Below are 19,061 nucleotides of genomic sequence, written 5' to 3'. Positions count from 1 at the left end.
TGAGAAAAGCTGTTATATGCAGCAAAACATGGTTTAGTGGAGGCAGCAGGCATTGATCAAGGATCAGTTTTATGCCAGGATTAAAGATGAATTCATTCATCTTGCAGATTTTTTTTTTTTTTTACTTTCTGTGGGCCAAGATATTCTTCCAGGTATTCGGAATACAATAATGAACAAACAGAAAAAAAATCCTTCTCTCATGGAACTTATTTTCTAATAAAACAAATTATATTTAATGTATAAGTCAAATATATATGTTTAAAGATGATAAATACTAAGGTAGAAACTAAGGAAATAAAGGACTAAGGAATATCTGAAATGATAATGGACTGAGGGATTGAAACTTTAAATAGGTTAGAATTAAGGTGAGGATATAAAGAGTAAAAACCTAAAGGAAATGAGGACTCTATGCAGACAGAGAAGCATTCCAGGCAGAGGAAGCAAGTACAAAGGTCCTGAGGCAGCAGAATGCCAGGCATGTCTGAAGAAAGGCAAGAAAGCCATCTTGGCTAGAAGAGAGCGATAGTGATAGAAGACTGGGTAAGAGGTACAGAAAATCATGTGGGATCTTGGAGATCATACTAAACACTTTGACTTTTATTCAGAATGAGGAAGGGAGCAAATGGAAGATTTTGAGCCGCAGAGTGACTAACCCATTTGCATTGTGACCAGATCACTATTATCTCTGTGCGAAGATTGTACCTGGAAGGAAAGTGGGAGGGCAGTAAAGAAACAGGGAGACCAACATGGAAGCTGTGGGAGGTTATCCAGGGGAGTGTGATTGTGGCTTGGAGCAAGCACAGTTGGGGAGCAGGAGACCTGTTGGTGCCCTGAGGGTATGATAATCCAGGCAGGAGACACACGGTGATCTGGAAGGGGTTAGAGAGAGCACAGAGGAGGCATAGAACCTTCCTTCTGTTGAAGAAATCTTATTTAAGATTTCGTGGACACGTGACATCTGAGCAGGGTCTTCAGAGCCAGTGGCCCCAGGCCCCCATCTCCCATCGCTTGCCTCTGTGCTGTGTGGACCCAGCTTAACACTGCGGTTGTGGATTGCACGGCTCCACCTCCAATGTTAAAAGGAAACCTAAGTTCAAAACACTTTTTAATTTTTAGATTCTGTCAAAGTCAGAATTTTATGAGAGAATATACTTTTAAAATCCTTTGAAATTTAAAAGTTTAAAACAAACCAGAAATGTTGAAATGCTATTTAGTTATGAATCAAAGATGCTAAAGTTCTGGAAATTTCACAGTGTCCCTAGGAACAGAGGACTGAACAGGTGGGACTGAGCTTCGGTTTATCTGTCCTTTCATGTGTCTAGCTTTCTCACTCTTTCTCTTTTCCTTTCCAGCTTTGTCTTCTTTTTCATCCATCTCTAGGCCTCCTAATCTTACCTTAAAATAGGAGAAAGCTATACAGGTTATTATGGTTTCATTTAATTTAAAATTTTTTTAACATGTCACATCTTTGTCTTACAAATCAAAAAATGGATTTTTATCAGCCACCAAATTTTATGATAGAAAGGCTTCACCTTGTGTTTGGTCTTTCATAAAAACAAAAAGCTTCTGCCCTTTCACCTGCAAGTTAGGAGAGAACAGATAGCATATTGGATATTGGTATTTCTCACTGCTTCCTACTCCACCCTCCATAACCAAGAAAAGGGAGAAAAAATAGACCAAATGAAACAATCTAAAGTTGTGGACAACCTTTTTAAAAAATGAAATCCTCTGAACTACTATTTAAATATCTTGTGTAAAAACAAGCAAAGGAGGTTGTGTCTGACAAGGCATCTGGTACAGCTTTGACACCCAATGATAGGATTATTGTGAATGAAGACCCAAAATGACCAGCCTTGCCCATTGCACCATTTTGTGATCTCTCAGTGGAAATTTGTTCATGCAGGGAGAGCTGAGAGAACAGCCTAGAAGGCTTCCTGAGATGACCTGACCTAGCTTAGAGACCCATTCTGCCTGAGCATCTCATGCTACTGTTGTTGAAAATGACTGTTTATAGATCTGTTTACTTGGTGACATGCTATTCAGTGGCTCTTGCAACCGTTCATTATTTCCTTCAGTTGCTATAAATAACTGGTATTTCCTCTTCAACAAAAAAGCGAAAAATTCATCCCACAGGGAAGCAAATTGATGGGCAAATCTAATATAAAAAACATATTTCAGAGCAGAATACAGCCAGCTGCTAGAAGAATTCCTCATCTTGGTCTCTGGTCAGTGTCATTGAGAGATGGAAAAACATAAAGCAATATGACACTTCACTGGCTGAATAAGTTTCTGAGAGGTGCTGTGCCCATGCAGCTTTTGTCTGGCGTTAGTGATGGAAGTGGTCTTTCTGGGGGAATAAGATGTGCTGCTGTCCCTTTCTGGCACTGCGTTTTAGTACAAGGATCACACTGTCCAGAGGAACAGCCCCTTCCCAGACACAGGTCTGCATTGCCGGGACTGCAAGAGAATTTGAAACGCTTCCTTATGTTTGTTTTCTTCTTTTCATTGTTTACTTATTAATCTTACAAATTAGATGGAGAAGGGAGAGATGTAGTTATTTATTTAAACAACTGAAAGCAGCTCTAAAACAAACACACACTGGATTTTTTACATTAGGAAGTATGTAGTTCTGTCTTCCGTTGTCATTTTCAGACTTGTCAATTCTCACCAACGGCTTAGTGAAAACTTGAGCTGAATGCTTCAATGAGAAAATGTTTGTGAACAACATTTCTGATCACAGTGTGACATGGACAGTCTGAAAGCATGATTTTCTTTTTCCATTTTCTAGACTTGCTTTCAGAGTTAATTTGCATCTTTAGTGTTCTGATAGGGGTCAGGACAGGTGACACACATGTTCATTCCAAGAGGACCAAGTTCATCAACACAGTCACTGCCTCACTGCAGAACAGAATGACCTGGGCTGTTGACACTGACAGGAACACACAGAGAACTGTTTTAAGGATGGTACAACGCAACCAGTGCCTGACTCTTTTTGAAATGAGAAAACCTGAAGCCAGAAACTCTCCTCTTGGTCTTGCTGTTATACAGATGGATCTCTAGATTATCACCTGATATGAAGAAACTGCCTTTGTGCCTTGGAATCATCAAGACAGTGCTTATTCTCTGGGTTGGGGGTCAGTCACTCCACACTTTATTTCTTAGGATACCTATTTCCAACTAAGAGAAGGTATTTTCAGAGAAGCTCTATCACTTTTACCAATAACCCAGATAATTATTCTGAGGGGAGTTTTGTGGTTTGGTCTCTAAGCCCAAGAGAGAGAGAGAGAGAGAGAAAGAAGCAAAAATATTTAAATTTGTGCTCTCCTATAGAATAAAAAGCAAACCACAAATATAATTTTAAATTAACTAGCAGCCACCTTAAAAACTGTAGGAAAGAAGAGGTGAAATTAATTTTAACAGTACATGTTATTTAAACCTTTACACTCAAAATATTATCATCTCAATAGGCAATCCATATAAAATATTTTGAATGAGTTATTTTTAGTCTGTTTTTGAACCTCAGTCTTGCTGGTATTAAAAATCCTTGCAGCCAAGTCACATTTTAAGTGTTCAGTTGCTGCATATGGCAGCAGTTACTGTACTGGACAGCCTGACCATTAAATGTCTTAACAGACTGTGCGGATCAGGTCTGGGCCATTACTGAGTATCAGGAAGGTCTGAGTTTCCATCCACTAGACATTTTGGAACAAATATGACAGATGTGTCTGGAAGGTCATGGAAGGTCTGACTGCCCTTCTTCCACCTTAAATACCCATTCTTACTCTTAAGTTTATGATTTCTCCTTCATGATCTCCCATAAGTTAATTTTTCACCCCATTCAGACATTTTCTTGTGTGTGATCTGCTTCAGTCTCCAGTTACCTGTGAATCTTGTCCTCCTACTTCCTCTTCCTTGAAGGTGTCATGAAGTGATAGAAGCTTAGCTGTAGAGGGCACATTATATTAGTTTCCTATAAGAAAGAGTCACCACAAATGAGCTGGCTTAAAGCAACACAAATGTATGTTACAGGTCTGGAGGTCAGAGTTCACTCTCGTCTCAGCAGGATAAATTCGAGGTGTTGGCAGGGCTGCATTTCTCCCGCTGGCTTAGGGGAGAATCTCCTTCCTTGCCTTTTCCAGGTTCTGGAGTCTGTCAGCACTTTTCTACTCAGGATCCCACATCATTCCAACTTCTGCTTCATCACAACCATTTCTCTAACTGATCCTTCTGCCTCCCTCTTTTAAGGACCTTGTGATTGTATTGGACCCTCCCAGTGATCCAAGAAAATCTCCCTATCCTCAACATCCTTAATTTAATCATATCCAAAAAGTCCCTTTTTTGTAAAGGAACATATCCACAAGGATTCAAGGTTTCAAGGATTTACCTTACATAATGTATGTTACGTAAAGTAATATATTCATAGGATCCTGATCCTTGGAACCTCCGTGTATCTGCCACACACATGAAGGAGTATGCAGCCCATCCGTGTGTGTCCAAAGTGGGATTTCTTCCTCAGGGTTCCTGGTAGTGAGTGGTTTTCTGGCTCATACTTGAATATTTATGATGACCAAGAACTTGTCGTCAGGGGTTGGGGTTGTAACTCGGTGGAAGAGCACTTGCTTAGCATGTGTGAGGCACTGGGTGCGATCCTCAGCCCCACATAAAAATACATAAATAAAATAAAGGTTAAAAAAAAATAAGAAATAAAAGAACACATCATCAAATCTCCTCTCAAAATGACCACTTTCACTTTAGACCAGTCTCCCCTCCTCTTCTGTCCACTGGTTGAGGTTCTTTTTGCTTAGAACTTTAAATCCTTTCTTCATGTTGTTTGTGACCTCTGTGGTATCATTTGTCTGTTTCTGTCCTGTAAAGAGGATCCCTAGAACTGAAATCAGTATTTCATGTCTGGTTTGATCAGTGCAGAATATCACAGGGCTTGTACCTTCCTTTCTTAAGTCATTCGTAGGGACAAGGCAGATTGCTTCATCTTATTTGATAGTCATTCTCATTCTGTTGAATTGCCCTTTTTTTCATGGGTAAAGTGGGGTTCTAATAATACTTTGGACACATTTCTTAACCTCTATGCTTTGGTTTTCATCTCCAAAATAGAAATAATAGTGCCTTCTTGTAAAGTGGATGTGAGGATTTAAGGAGAGGTTCTACTTCTAGTGCTTCATAAAACACCTCACCCAGAGCTGGTCCCCAGTGAAATGTGCTGCTGCTGCTCTTACTTCTGGGACTGCCACTACCAGCTGAGTGTCTCCCTTCTCTGAAGTGATTGGTACCAGGAACATTTCAGGTGGCAGGGTTTGTTGTTGTTGTTGTTGTTGTTGTTTTGCTTATATTTTTGTTTTTTATTTTGGAATAGTTGCATGAACTTTACCAGTTGGGTACCCTAATTTAAAAGTCAAAAATCAGATCTGAACCTTGATATTCAAGTCTCAGTGTCTGCTTCTATTAGTGGAAACCTTCTGCCTGTTTAGGTCAAGCCATTAATCCACCCTTTTGACTAAAGTCCCTGAATTCTTTTGACTTTGTTCCCATTGCTGAGGCCTTATCTTCATCTTGTCTGCAATATTTTGAGAAGCCTTCATGTGTATACAGGTTTCCCAACTAGTGGGCCTGCTAATGAGAGGAGAGTGTCATGCACATCAAATTTACAGAGAAATAAATTTGAAAGGTGTGAGGTGTTAATAAACATTGTCGGGAAAATAGCTTTTCACACTGGTGCTATGACTCCATTTTATACTCACTTTATGGTTTCTCTCCTAATTACCCAAGATGCTTTCCTAACACCACTTGGGCTTATTAGTTTACTCCAGAGCTCCTCAAGTGCATCGATTTTAATTAGTACTTGTTTCAGCTTTATCCTTTTGCATATTTTGGCAGAATGTGGCACCTTGCTGCATGGGAACATAGCAAGCTGTAGAATTCCTGGAGAGAAGCATATGTAGAATGTCCCCCAGGAGAAATGTTCTTCTTGTCTTGAGCTTTCTTTTCAAAGGAATCGTGGTTTAGTCTAAAAGATTTATAGAAGATAAAGGGGCTTACGGGAATGGTGACATTTGTGGAACAGAATATTAAAGCATCTGTACAAGGTATTCTAAAATATATGGATGTCCTCTATTGCAGAAGCTCTTTCATAAGTCAGAGAAAGCATGGCATAAGAAAGTCATCTGGTCCTTTCCCATCTCCTGTCTTGTCCCTACCTCTGCCTTTAGTCCACTCTCATTTTGATAATGGAAAGACCTGAGTCCCAGAGTTTATATTGTCTTGTCTAGGCTAATGTCACAACATAGCAGTAACAGAGAGTAGAACCTAAATCTCCTTATTCTGATTGTCCTATGACCCTACAGTCTTTAGGCATGTTTGAATTCAGAATCTCCTTTCTAATGAAGATCAGGAGAATTCAGCTAAGCTAAATAGACTTTGTGGATTGGCTTGAGACTCTAATGTCATTTATTACCTTGATCCTTTGTTAGAACATACCATGGCTTACTCTGATCTCTATGTTCCCATGAGGCTGCTTCTCATTAGTGTGTTAAAAATTATAGCTCCTCCTCTGTCCTTATTCAGCACTCCCTACCCACTTCTCTCTCTTACATTTAGCCACATCATTCAATGTGCTGTGTATTTTACTTGTTTTTAAAAGACCTACCTTTACTAGAATCTGCTATGTTTGCTTTGTTCACTGCCTAGAATAACACATATGGCCCATAGGAGGTACTCAAGAAATAGTTGTTGAATGAATACATGGAAGAAATGTGGGACACTGGCAGTCATCCCCCTGCCTTCCCTCCTTTGGGTCTAGCCTACAGGCATGAGAAAACAGGTTACCTGGCACACCTCGCTCATCCCTCTTGCCTTTGCTGCAGTTAGAATGGCTATGGACTTCTAACAGAGAAGAGGGGAAACCACTCTTCCAAGAAACCTGTAGTCCTCCTTTTGCAGGACAGCCAGTCCCTGTGTGGTTGGACAAGCTAATTAATCATTCCGAGAAATTCCTTAGGTAAAACCCCTGTCACTATGCATCCCATTAATCAGTGTCTGATTTATACTCTGCTTGTGAGATGCATCGCCTACTTCAAGGAGCAAACAAATTTTGTTGCTTTTTTACCTGCCACATCAGTTAGTGGAGAACTGATATCAAGAATGTCCTCCCAAGCCTCTTGCTGAATTGGCATGTGTGTGGACCACTAGCACGTCAGACTTTTTTCACTGGACTGAGTAGCTCGATTTGGAGGACAAAATTTGTGCATTTGTGCTTCATTCTCCAGTAGAATTTTAAAAATAGCTTAGGGGTGTATGTACACACACACACACACACACACACACACACACACACACAGTTGGCCCTTATATCCACCGATTCCACACCCACAGATTCATCTAGCTGTGGGTCAGAAACATTCAGAAAAATAATTGTGTCTTTATTGAACATACACAGATTTTTTTTCTTATCATGACTCTTTAAACAATATAGTATAACAACTGTTGACACAGTATTTACATTGTATTAGATGTAATAAGTAATACAGAGATGACTTAAAGTGCCTCAGAAGATGTGTGTAGGATATATGCAAATACTGCTCCTTTTTATATAAGGAACTTGAGCATCCATGGATTTTGGTGTGGACCAGGGGACCTTGAAACAATCCCTCATGGATATTGAGGATCATCTCAATAGTAATTAAATGAAATGGGTTATTTAAAAAATCTAGCAAACATTCAAAAGTTACTTGAACACTCATTAAAAAATTAAAAATATGGAAATTGTTAAAACTTTCAAAGCATATAATCTTAAATGTATTGAAATGTGTTGCATTTGTCCTGGACTTCTACAGGCATGAGAAAACAGGTTACCTGGCACACCTCGCTCATCCCTCTTGCCTTTGCTGCAAGTTGGTTTTATAAGCTGTATGAGATTACTGTAATTCATATACCAGAGACTTCTGTATCAGTTGTTTCCACTAGCGTGTGTTTTATATACTCATTGCAAAGGGTGGTTCAGATTTAATCCTTTTTGGAACTTACTCAATTCGTTTGTTTTATGCCCATCTGTTTGCTAGTCAGCCCAGGTCACTTGGGAATGATCATAAAAGTTGGTCTTCATGGAAGATGGTGACTAGGACACTGGGATTGGAGAGCTGGGATACTTTGTTATACACACTTTGATCAGAAAGTTTTATAACTCTCCCAATTACAGACATATTTACATGGGTGTTTTTCTTTCTGGTTATTTGCTTCCAAATGGAAGATTTTTCTCAAACTTTCGATCTTTCAAATGTTTGAAAGTTACCATAAATAAGTTCAGCCTTGCCATTGCACCAACATTTACCTTCAAAAACATTCAAGTAGTAGCACTTCATTTACTTATTTCTCATTTCTATCCATCTGTGTGCCACTTAATTCTTACAGAGGAGGTAAAAGTGTGCTTTTAGCCCATTTGCCTAAGTTTGCTAGTTGGCATAATTTTTTTTCTTTTTTTCTTCAGTCATAAGGAAGGAGGGAGGTTACAATGCATTTAAATTCTGTAAATCAATAATGGAAAAAATATAGAAGGTTTACGTGTGCCTAGAAAATGTCATTTTGAATCTAGGGCCTTTCTCATTTGTTTTATAGCTTGATGGCATGAAATATTAAATTGAGTTTGTGTGAGTGAATTATTCTACATCTGTGCTCATAAAGCACTAATCTGGATTCTTCCAGCAGTGAGATCATTTTGTCTGTGAATTTTGGAAAAGATTTAAATTGTAACTGTACTCTTTGCACTCCTATCATTTTATTCCATTTAGGTATTTCTTTTGCTCTAAAGTGCTGTGACTAAAAAGTAATAATACTGGTTTCTGTGAGCCGCCTCTGCTAGGCTGTCATTTTGTAATCACACCTCGTAAATGAAATGAAGGAAATATTGAAAAATGGTGAGACTGGACACAACCTTCCTCCTCAGTCTCAGTATTCACCTCCTAAGTGCACGTTTTCTGCATTGTGAATTCAGACTAGCAGAAGTTGGCTTTTATTCTTCTCCAGCACTGGCAGTGAGGGTGGGACCTCTTTTTAAAAGTACATTCATACGTTTATGTGTATGACAGTAAATTTTATAAACTAAAGTTTTTCTTGATAGAACACTTTATTACATTTCCAAATACGTATAACATGATTTTATTTTTCCTTTCCTAATAGGTGAAATGAGGAATGATTTATATATCACCATAGAAAGGGGAGAATTTGAGAAAGGAGGGAAGAGTGTGGCCAGAAATGTGGAAGTTACGATGTTCATTGTAGATAGCAGCGGTCAGACCTTAAAGGTACGTTAATGCTGGATATTTTTTGGTAAAAGTATTCTACATAATTGCTTTGGCTCCATCTTTAATGTGATCAGTTAATTTCTAATTTGCAGTATCTTTTTCTCCACCCTGTGTAGTTTTCTTTTTAAAAACTCATTAAAATGCCTCTCAATAATAAAATAGAAAAGCAAAAAGGCTTTTACTGTATTGTGTCAAAAATTTCCTCAATATTCCTTAAATGTAATATTTATTTATGCTGTTTAATTATCCCTCTTTTGTCTGCATAGTTTTGTAAAACACTTGTTCTTTGACAATTGGTTAACAAAAGGGAGGGGGTTCATGTTTAATAGTATGAATTTATTTTTACCAAAATAGGGCTTGAAAGCTGGGGTACTACTTTCCTTTTGGGGTGATAATAGTAAGCTCCTTCATGGAAGAAGCAATTTTCCTGAACCTCTTCTTGTTGAGGAAGTAGATTTGCCTGTTGCTTTTTAGAGTGTCGACCACTGGGCCCAGTGAGTACCCACTGGGGCCTTGAATGGACTTTTGATTTCAGTAGTCCGGGGACTTGGCCTCATAGTTGAACTTCCAGTGAGTCTTACACTTGTCCATCTCCCACACATCACCTGGGCACAGCATGCCCTGGGAGATCAGCATCAGAATTAAATGACAGAGCTTACTAGGCAGTGGCAGGTACAGAAATGGTGCAGCAAAGGATGGGGAGGTGACTTCACATAGGGTGCTGTTTGGGGAGCAGGCAGAAAGAGCAGTGATTGTGGTGCCACTTTTAAAAACCTTTCTTTCCATGAAGCTGTCTTTAACCTGCATGTTTCCTTTGTTAGGATTTTATCTCCTTTGGCTCTGGAGAGCCTCCTGCTAGTGAATACCACTCCTTTGTGCTTTATCATAACAACAGTCCCAGGTGGTCTGAACTACTGAAACTGCCTATTCCTGTGGATAAGTTCAGGGGCGCGCACATCCGCTTTGAGTTTCGGCATTGTTCCAGTAAGTCTTTGGTGGGGTTGGTTCTGTGGCTTCGTTGTGTTGATGTGTGTAGTATGTTCACTAAGCTGTAGAGATGATGGGGCGGAGCTGCAGAAAGGGTGGCAAATGAGATTTCTAGAGGGAGGAAAGAAAGTGCGTGGGAACCCTGAGAGGGAATTGGGTTCACTATTTGAATAGCCAAAAACCATTATGGAAACAGAGAAGAAGAAATGAGAAAAAAAAAAAAAAAAAAAAAAAAACCTGCAGGAAATCTGCAGATTCTCTTTAAATTGTTTGCTTTTATAAAAAACACATCACAGTCTAGAAAGATTAGATAGTAAGGGAGATAGCATTAAAACTTGGATAGGTTCTGGTCTTCAGAACCAGACTGGTATCACCAGGAACTGATCCAGCTCCTGGTCAGATCAGCAGAGCCCACTCGGAATCTTTTGGGCATGTTCATCCACTGGAACACCTGTTAGACTTGAATTGATGTCTCATTTATGTATATCTGCATCCCTGTTCAGTCTCAAATGATGTCGAAATGAGGATCAAATAATGTCAACCGGAAAAGGTCTTTCAGATAATATGAAGTAATTGCCTCATTTACAGATTTAAAGAACTCATGACAGAAATGTTACGAGGTTTGTTCATGTAGACATTACTGTCCATAAAGTTGTCATTTCCTAATGTCTCTATTTCAATTCTCTTACACTCATTACCACACTCTGAAGCTCTTCCCTCCATGCCCCCACCCACCCCAGACCAGGGATCTTCTCATATTCCCTGTGTCCCTGAAGTGTATCCTAGACACTCCTAGAATATACATTGTGACTAAAGAAGGTTCTGGTGAATCTTGCTTTGAGAGCAATAGAGCAGGTGAGAGGTACAAGAGAATCACATTATTAGAGAAGGGGCAGGCTCCTCTCCGTTCTGGGCTTTTCTAGTCTCAGGGTACCACCAAGAAATACATGGTGATTTCCCCTCACTGATACTGTAATTCAACCATTTCTCTTCTTCAGGAAAAGTTGAAGGACTGTATCTGTGGCCAGGACTACAGCACATTTCAGAATTGGTGCAAAGAGCTCCCTAAATGATGCTGCATAAATTAAATTTTGTTTTAGAATGCAGGAAGATGGCTAGTGGGGTCTCACTAGTCTTTCAAATTCCCATAAGAGTTTCATATAAAGGACTTGAAGTGGGAAAACATAAAAGACTTAAAGTGGTATAAAACTATTCCTTCCACCAGTCTTTGTTATCAGTTCTCACTTGGACCTAATTTGAGCTTTGAGCTTTAAAGCAGGAAAAAGGTAGTGGAAAATAAAGGTGAAACAGCAGGGATAGGGAAAGAGCATTTGGAGGAAATTATTATAATTCATAACTTGGAAAGCAGAACAAAGGCTATTTTCAGCAAAATCTGTTAAATCTCTGCCCTCTCATCCTTGTACTTTAAACATTGCTCACACATTTGAGTTTTTTGAATGTCGTTATTAAAATTCAAAAAAAGAAAAAATAGCAAAGCATAAAGAAGAAAAAATTCCCATAATCCCACAAACTACAAATATCCACTGAAATCATTTTATCACATGGACGTCCAGATATTTGTTCAAAATATCATTTATTCATGAAATGAATATTTATTAAATACCTGCTGTGTGCCTGAGCTCTTTACTGGGTGCTGGAGATGTATGAACACAAGATTTCCCTCTCACAGAGCTTTCACTCCAGAGAGGGAAGAGAGAGATGAGCAAATAAATACATGATACATTAGTCTCCCCATAGCCACAGTTTTAGTTTCCATGATTTCAGTTGCCCATGGTCAACCTCAGTTCAAAAATGTGAAATGGAACATTATAGAAATGACTCATAAGTATTAAATTGCTCGCCATTTTAAGTAGCGGGATAAAATCTTGCATCATCCCATTCTATCTCACCTGAATTGTGAATCTCTTTGTGAGACATATCCATATGGTATATAATACCTACCTGTCAGTCACTTGGTGCCTCAGTTATCACATTGATTGTTGTGGTCACAGTGCTTATGTTCCAGTCATCCTTATTTTACATAAATGGCCCCAAAATTTAAGAGTAGTTATGCTGGCATTTTAGATATGCCAAGCAGAAGATATGAAATGCTTCCTTTAAGTGAAAAGTTAAAAGTTCTCAGTGAGGAAGGAAAAATCATATTCTAAGTTTGCTAAGATCTATGGTAAGTTATTTTTGTAAATCTTACTGTATCTAATGTAAAAACTAAACTTTATCATAGGTATGTATGTATGGGAACAAACATGTGATATATAGGGTTGGATACTCTCTGCTGTTCTGAGCACCCACTTAAAACGTGATCACCTCAGACAGAGTAGGGGGATGGTGATATATCAGGTACTGAGTGATGAGTGCAGAAAGGAGACTAAATTGAGTTTGGGGGCTAGAAAGTGATAGTAGTACTATGTTGCTACTTTACATAGAGCAATCAAGAAAGATTTCTCTGATAATCAGGTGTGTCAGCAACAAGGTAGAAGTGGCCAAAACTTGAGCCTTTGGCATATTTGGGGAAAGAATATTTCAGGCAGAGAGAATGGTAAATACAAAAGACATAAGCTTGAAACATGCTTGGCATTTTCAAGGAACAGCAAGAGAACAGAGAGGAAGCAAGGGAGCCAGTTCTAGTATTGTCTCTTACATTATGGCAAAGACTGAAGAATTTATTGGGATGAGAAGGAGAGCCATTAGAGGGTTTGGAGGGAAGATGAGTCTAGCTTCTGTGTGGATGATAGATTGTAGACAGGCCAGTTGGGAACAGGAAGACCATCTGGGAGACTTTCATAATTCTTCAACTAAAAGATTAAAGTAGTTGCATTATGGTACTGGTTTGGTTCTTTTTCTATAGATTATTGACATATTAGATATGAAAGAAGGAGAAAAGTCAAAAATGATCTGAGAATTTTGACCTGAGAATGAATTATTCATTTAATGAAGTGAGGAAGACTATAGGAGGAATCTGGAGAACAAAAATCAAACATTTCATTTTAGACATTTGATATTTATTAAATATTCAAAATGTCAGGAAATTGAATGAGGTCCAGGTTGGAAACTTAAACTTGGGAATGAGAGCATATAGTTCATTGGTCTGCTATAAATATTTAAAGACTAGAACTCAAGACAGGAGTAACCCTGATTTGTAACATTTGTTGATTTCCGAGACATAAGTACTCCAACAATGGCCAATTTTAAGCTCCCAAAATGACTTCATCAAATGCAGAGTTGGAGAAAGAAGCCTATTCTCAGCTCTATGATGTAGTGCAATCCAACTCCAGCACATCATTAATTTTGACATTTTTTAAAAGACATGAGTCTGAATGAGATTCCTGAGTAATAAGTTTAGATAGCAGAGAGAAGTCCATGGATGGATCTCTAGAGCACTTACAACATTAAGAGCTGGGAAAAAAGGAAGGAGCCACTAAGTGGCATTAAGAAGGAATAGCCAGGAGGTTGAAGGACAACCCAGGATAAATAGAATCCAGGAGTTTTTCAAGAGAGAACTGATCAGATATGTCAGGTGCCAGTAATAGATAAGGTGACAGTAGAGAAATTATCATTTGATTTGACTTTAAATCTGGCAAGTGATTTTAGTGGATTTGTAGTGATGAATGTGAGTTCAAGAGTGAGACAGAGAAAAGGAAGGGGAAGCAATGAATATAGACAGGTCTTTTGAAAAGTTTTGCAATATAGAATCCAAGAGGCATGTTCATGGATAAGAAAACTCAATATTTTAAAGATATCAGTTCTGAATGTAATTGTGGAAAGAGAGGGGGAGAGGGAGTGTGTGTGTGTGTGTGTGAAAGAGACACAGTGAGAGAGAGAGAGAGAGAGAGAGAGGGAGGGAGGGAGAGAGAGAGAAACTGATCCCAAAGTTTATATGGAAAAGGAAAAGCAAGAGACTCAAAATAGACAACACAGTATTACAGAAGAACAAAGTTAGTGGACTGACATTGCCCAAGTTTAAGAACTACTGTAAACCCACATAATCAAGACAGTATAATATTGTGAAGGAATAGACAGATATATCAAAGGGATGGAAGAGAGAGCCCAGAAATAGTCTCACATAAGTTAAATGATCTCTGATGAAGAATCAGAGGTAATGTAATAAGAAGATAGTCTTTTCAACAAATGCTTCTAGGACAAGTGGATATTTGTCCAATAAAACTCCTGGAAGATAACAGAAAGTCTAAATGACCTTGGGTTTGGCAATGACTTTTTGTATATAATACCAAAATCATGATCTATAAAAGAAAGAACTGATAAGTTGGAGTTCATTAAAATTAATTTTTTCTGATCTCTGAAAGACATAAAAGATATGCACATATTGGTAGAAAATATATGCAAAAGACATTTGGTAAAGGACTTTATTGAAAATATACAAATAACTCTTAAAAACCAATAATAAGAAAACATACAGCCAATTAAAATTTGGGCATAAAAACCTTAACAAACACCTTACCATAGAAAGTATAATTGTTACAAATAAGCATATGAAAGCAGGCATCACATCACACATCATATATTAGGAAAATACAGATTTGAACAACAATCATATACCATCACACCCCTTTTAGAACACAGACAACACCATGTGCTGGCAAGTATATGGAACAGCAGAAACCCTAATTAATTGATGGTGTGAAGACAAAATGATACCAGTCATTTTGAAAGACAGTTTGGTGGTTACTTACTAAATAAAACATATTCTTATCATACAAATTGAACAACCATGCTCCTTTGGTATTTACCTAAAGGAGTTGAAAACTTTAACGTCCACACAAAAACCTGCACATAGACATTTACAGCAGCTTTATCATAATTGCTCAAACTTGAAAAGAATGCAGCTGTTCTTTCAGTAGGTGAATGGATAAATGGTGGTACATGCAGACTGTGGAATCTCGTTCCACTTAAGAAGAAATGGATTACCAAGCCATGAACTTGGAAGAACCTTACATGCATATTACAAAGTGAAAGGAGCCAATCCGAAAAGGCTACATACCATATGATTTCAACCACATAAGAATCTGGAAAAGGCAAAGCTATGGAGAAAGTAAAAAGTTCAATGGTTTGCCAAAGGGTAGGGGAGGGAGGGATCAGTAAGCAGAGCACAGGGTATTTTGGGGGTGGTGAAATTATTGCAGATGAAATTATAACAACAGTTGCATGTCATTGTACATTTGTATAAGCCCATAGAATGTATAACACCAAGATTGAACCATAATGTGAACACTGGACTTCAGGTGATAGTGATGTGTCTTTGTCAAGTCATCAGCTGTAAGAAGTGCAGCTGGCAGGGGATGTTGGTAGCACTGAAGGCTACACAGGAGTCAGGGCAGGGTGGCTCTGTGGGACATCTTTATACCTTCCTCTGAATGTTCCTGTTAACCTGAAACTGCTTTTTTTTTTTTTTTTTTTTTAATATTTTCTAGTTGTAGGTGGACATAGTACCTTTATTTTATTTTTATGTGGTGCTGAGGATTGAACACAGGGCCTCATGCATGCTAGGTGAGCGCTGTACCACTAAGCCACAACCGCAGCCCCTGAAACTGCTTTTAGAAAATAAAGGCTGCCAGGCACAATAGTGCTTGCTGTAATCCCAGTGGTTTGGGAGGCTGAGGCCAGAGGATTGCCAGGTTTGAAGCCAGTCTCAGCAACTTAGCAAGGTCCTAAGCAACTCAGTGAGATTCTGTCTCAAAATAAAAAAGTACAAAAAAGAGCTGGGGATATTGCTCAGTGGTTAAGTGCCCTGCATTCAAACCCTGGTACCAAAAAAGATAATTAAAAATTTAAAAAGAGAAGGCTATGAAAGAAGGAAGGAAAGGAAAAGAAAGAAGAAGAGAAGAAGAAAGGGGAAAACAATAGATCAGAGACATGGCATAGGAGCTAAAATGAAATACTTGGTCATGTGAGGGTATTTCTTAAGATGGAGTTTTTAATGTATGTTTGTTTGGTGGAAATAATTCAGTAGAAAGAAAGAAGAATGATACTGAAGAAAGAAGAGACAACTATAGGAATAATGCCCTTGGGAGTAAGGAGCCTGGAGTTCCGTGTTTAAGGAGTAGGAGTGTAGACAGTTGACAGTGTGACAGGTGGGCACAGAGGCAGTGGGTTCATAGGTCCTGTGGTATGTGGGAGTCTCTCCATATCATGTGACTGTGAGGAGGGTGGCCAAGGTGTTGGAGGCTTGAGAAGGGAGAGCAGGCAAAAAAAAAAAAAAAAAAAAATGTCTAGAATGTGGATTAGGTGAGTGGTGGCTTGCCCAGCTCAGCACCCTTTTCTGGTTAATGTGCATTCACTAAAGTAAATTAGGCTGGTTTGGCATGGAATAAATTGAAGTTGGATTTAACCAGGTTGGAGTGTTACAGTGGAAATGTGGAGGAATAAGGAAGCCAAGGATATATGGAAGGAGGTAACTGGACTGGTGAACCATCAAAATGGAGACTGAGACAGGAGGGATAGAGGGGAGGCTTTGTGAATCGAAGGTTCCAAGAGGCAGAACTGTTGGAGTATATGATACCAGGAAGAATAAATTGGAAATTTAGAGGTAGAATGTACAAGTTAGAGTATTTTATTAGTAAAATGGGATGATAAATGCAGACCCTATGTAGTTATTAGTCCTAATCTAATGGCTCAGGAAAAATTGTCATGTACATTAAACTTTGTTTAATATCTGTTTTATTTTATAATAGAGGGAAAATTTGGGAAAGCTGTTGTTTTGCTTCTTTTGCTAATTGTATTCATTATGGAATATTTAGTCATTTTATTTTTCTGAATCGAATACTATAAACTATACCAAAAAGATAGAAAAAATTAAGTTATGAAATTGCTTCTAAATAACACAAACCATACCAAAAAAGTAGTCAAATAAAATTAGGAAATTTTTCTAAACAAATCTCTAAATCATAAGTTCCGGTGCTGTCATTGATCCAGAAATGTCTTACCCAAGGTCTTTGCTCAAATTTTTACTTAACTTTAAGAAACATCAGTATTTTTCCAGTTTCACTCTAGAGTTGAAGTTAATGATTTTAAGGATTTAAGAAAATACTTTTCTTTTAAAAGGACCCACTTAAAAGTAACCACATTTTCAGGAATGTCTTCATGTTAGAGGCCAGTGCCAGCCAGACAGAAGTACTGTTCTCTGCATAAGGTGTCACTTCCCTGAGGTTGAATGCTAGAAGCAATTGTAAGGGAAGCTGTTGCTAAACCTCGTCTAATCTTCAGGATCACCATATCTAACTCCTTGAGCTCAGGTCTTACTGTGTTTCGGTGCAGAACTTTCCTGTTCAAATGTAATGTTCCGCTGCTACACTTGTGTGGGAACCCCAGATAGGCTGCTGGCCCTGGAGAGCTCTTTCCTGCACCACTCAGAATAAGAAAGTCAAGTTGAGCAAACAAGGTTCTTTTAACAATTTCTCCATTTTTGGAGAAAAGAGCATGGTGGATGAACTGGAATGGTACTTAAAAGATATAGAGCAAGTTACCTAACATCTGGGATCTCAGTTTCCTTATCTATAAATAGTAGCTAAGGAGTCTCAGAATTTCTAGCCATTGTACTTCTTAATTAGAAATCAGAAAACCTCATTGCCATTTCCAGCTTCCAGAGCGATAATACAGTAAGCCTGTTTTATAGTTTGCAGTTCATATTGCCTTTCAGTGAACAAGCCCTATTCTAAGGAAGTAGTTTTCACCTGGCTTACAGCTATGTGAATACAGGGAAAGAAGTTCTGTCATGGACCATGGCAGAGCTGGGAAGTTCCCTTTCCGTAGGTATTAAGCAAAATCTTAAACTCCACATTCATTCATTTTTTTAATTAAACATATATTTATTAAGAACCTACTATGTTCTTGGTACTCTGAGACTATAAAATAAAACAGGTAAGAATCCTGCCTTCAGTGGTGCTTAGTGGTAATGTGAGAAGAAACAGGCAATCCACAGAATTTTTAAAGCATGATTTCAGATAGTGAGTCCCATGAAGAAAATTAGGCTAAGAATAAAACTTGGAGATTAGGAACAGGAATGTGAGGGTGGCTACTTTAGATATATTTCCTTCCATAAATGCAGCTCTCCATGTGTAGAGGAGCTAGAGTGGGGGAAGTTATATTTCTTAATGTTCTTCTTAAACACATGTATAAGCATGCATTTAAATAAGCAAGCGATTCTTTCTTTTTCCTTTACAGCAAAGGAGAAAGGAGAGAAGAAGTTGTTTGGTTTCTCCTTTGTGCCCCTGATGCAGGAAGATGGCAGGACCCTTCCAGATGGCACTCACGAACTCATCGTGCACAAGGTACCGTCCGTCACATGTTGGTCATGACTGTGGATAATAGGCAGCTATTAACTCACTCTCTTTCCACTTTGGAAAGGGGGGGAAAAAATCACTGAAAAGAATGTTCTTTTGTACGATTGCTGGCAGGGAGAATGTCTTCTTGAAAGTACTGTTTGAAGCTATTTTTCTGTATTCTATGTCATATTGTAAAACACATTTTAAAGATCTTTTTTTTTTTTTTTTTTTTCATCTTAATTTAGAGATAGGTATTTGGGTAAATCTGGATGTGACCTTAATATCTTTTCATTTCTTTGATAAGATTAAATAAATCTTACCAATAAAATTTTAAATACCGTCAATACGCGCTTTCCCTATGTATCTGTATGTTGCAAGAGGTCAATTTAGCATGGTCAGGATTACATTTCTTTCTTTCTTTCTTTTTTTTTTTTGTCTTCACTTTGCCATTACAACTTTAGTAGTT

At 38.3% G+C, this 19,061-nt stretch overlaps 1 protein-coding gene across 2 annotated transcripts in view; it reads left to right on the top strand.

Annotated features, from left to right (window-relative positions):
* DOCK4 (dedicator of cytokinesis 4) overlaps window positions 1-19,061 on the top strand; it is a 438,609-nt gene that overhangs the window by 266,250 nt on the left and 153,298 nt on the right. For both annotated transcript variants that reach the window (XM_079149349.1, XM_079149348.1), the window contains exons 14-16: window positions 9,187-9,311; window positions 10,133-10,295; window positions 18,495-18,601. In XM_079149349.1, the coding sequence (XP_079005475.1) occupies window positions 9,187-9,311; window positions 10,133-10,295; window positions 18,495-18,601 (395 nt within the window). The remainder of the gene's footprint in view (window positions 1-9,186; window positions 9,312-10,132; window positions 10,296-18,494; window positions 18,602-19,061) is intronic.

The sequence above is a fragment of the Sciurus vulgaris genome (assembly GCF_902686455.1).
Source record: "Sciurus vulgaris genome assembly, chromosome: 8".
NCBI classification, from domain to species: domain Eukaryota; kingdom Metazoa; phylum Chordata; class Mammalia; order Rodentia; family Sciuridae; genus Sciurus; species Sciurus vulgaris.
This window is presented reverse-complemented; position numbering and strand designations above follow the sequence as displayed.